The 1,396-nt window shown below is 69.4% G+C and overlaps 1 protein-coding gene across 1 annotated transcript in view; it reads right to left on the bottom strand.

Moving 5' to 3' along the window:
* Positions 1-1,396, bottom strand: part of EMIHUDRAFT_118343 (hypothetical protein) — a gene marked incomplete at both ends in the record, with an annotated part of 8,718 nt that overhangs the window by 4,869 nt on the left and 2,453 nt on the right. The window contains 3 exons of the mRNA XM_005771043.1: positions 23-205; positions 285-400; positions 928-975. Coding sequence (XP_005771100.1) covers positions 23-205; positions 285-400; positions 928-975 — 347 coding nt within the window. The remainder of the gene's footprint in view (positions 1-22; positions 206-284; positions 401-927; positions 976-1,396) is intronic.

The raw sequence follows: 1,396 nt of genomic DNA, 5'->3' as shown, positions 1-1,396 counted from the left end.
GCGGCGGCGACGCGGCGGCCACTGCCGCGGCGGCTGGTGGGGCTCGCCGTCGTAGCCGGCGGCGGCAAAGACGGACGGGTCGTGCGGGTGGGCGCGCAGGACGTGGGTGGGGAGAGGTCCCTCGGAGAAGGTTGCGAGGCATGCGCCGCTGCAGCTGCTCCACGCGCGCAGCGCCGCCGAGAGGCAGGGCTCCTCGCGCGTCTGCCTGCGGGGAGGGGCGGGGGAGGAGGCTCGGAGCCGGGGGCGGGGGAGGGGCGCGGGGAGGGCTCGGGGGGGGCGTCTACTTGTGGAGTGACTCGGCGGTGACGGCGAAGCGCCCGTCGCTGCTCCACTCGACGGCATCAATCCACAGCGCCGGCGGCTTGGCGCCGCTCTGCGAGTGGAGCGCGAGGGCGTGCACCTGCTCACAGCTGGAGGTGTGAAGAGGCGCTGTTCACACTTGAGGCGGATGAAGAGGAGGAGGGCGTGCACCTGCTCACGACTCTTATGATGAGAAAGTACTCATGCATCAGTGGAGCGCGAGGGGAGAGCACCGGCGTCGACGCGGCGCGCGGCGCGAGGACGAGCGCCGTCGGCTCCGAGTGGGACCCGCCCTCCCACCTCCACACCCTCGCCGTGCCGTCTCGGCTGCCGGTGAGCAGCTCGTGCCTAAGGCGGTGTTTTTTCTTTTTCTGCCGGTGAGCAGCTCGTGCCTCTGAGTGGTTCGCGAGTGGTTCATGAGGCTCGTTCATCCATCACCTTGAGGTACCAGTGGGTTAGCGGGGGGGGGGGGGGGGGGGGGCCCCTTTCCCGGGAAAAACTCCCGCTCCTCAACTCCCCGGGGGGGGCCCCCAAGGCCCAAGGCCCCTCGGGGGGGGGGGGGGGGCACCCGTCCCCCCCCCCCTGGGCCAGGTGGCCCTGGCCCTGGCCCTGGGCCTGCCCCTGAACCTGGGCCTGCCCCTGCCCCTCCCGCCGGGTCGCCTTTTGCCGGGTCGCCTGGGTTCAAAAAAAGGGGGAAAGGGGGCCCCAATTTCTCGCCGGTGGGGGGCTTGCCCCTTGCCCGCCCTTACCGGGGGGTTAAAAAACCCGGGCCCCCGCCCCAAAGGCCCCAAGTGGACCTACGGGGGGACCGGGCTGCCCACCCACGCGTACAGGCCGTCCCTCGAAATTGCGCACACTCCCGGAAAACTTCCCATGGCCGGGGGGGGGTACCCCACCCTTTTGGGGGCGTCGAAAGCCTTGACAACAAACGTGCCCCCCCCGTTTGAAGCGGGGCCCTCCCCGGGCGCGGGTGCAAAGACCGCGCGGGGGACCTTTTCCCGCCAAAGAGGAAGTGTCTTGGAAATGTCTAGGAATGTCTAGGAAACGGCACCTATCCCCCAATAATTTAAGGAAGGGTTGACGGCCAATTTTTAAA

This window comes from Emiliania huxleyi (assembly GCF_000372725.1).
Source record: "Emiliania huxleyi CCMP1516 unplaced genomic scaffold EMIHUscaffold_393, whole genome shotgun sequence".
NCBI classification, from domain to species: Eukaryota; Haptophyta; order Isochrysidales; family Noelaerhabdaceae; genus Emiliania; species Emiliania huxleyi.
Note: the sequence above shows the minus strand (reverse complement) of the source record. Positions and strands in the feature narration are given on the sequence as shown.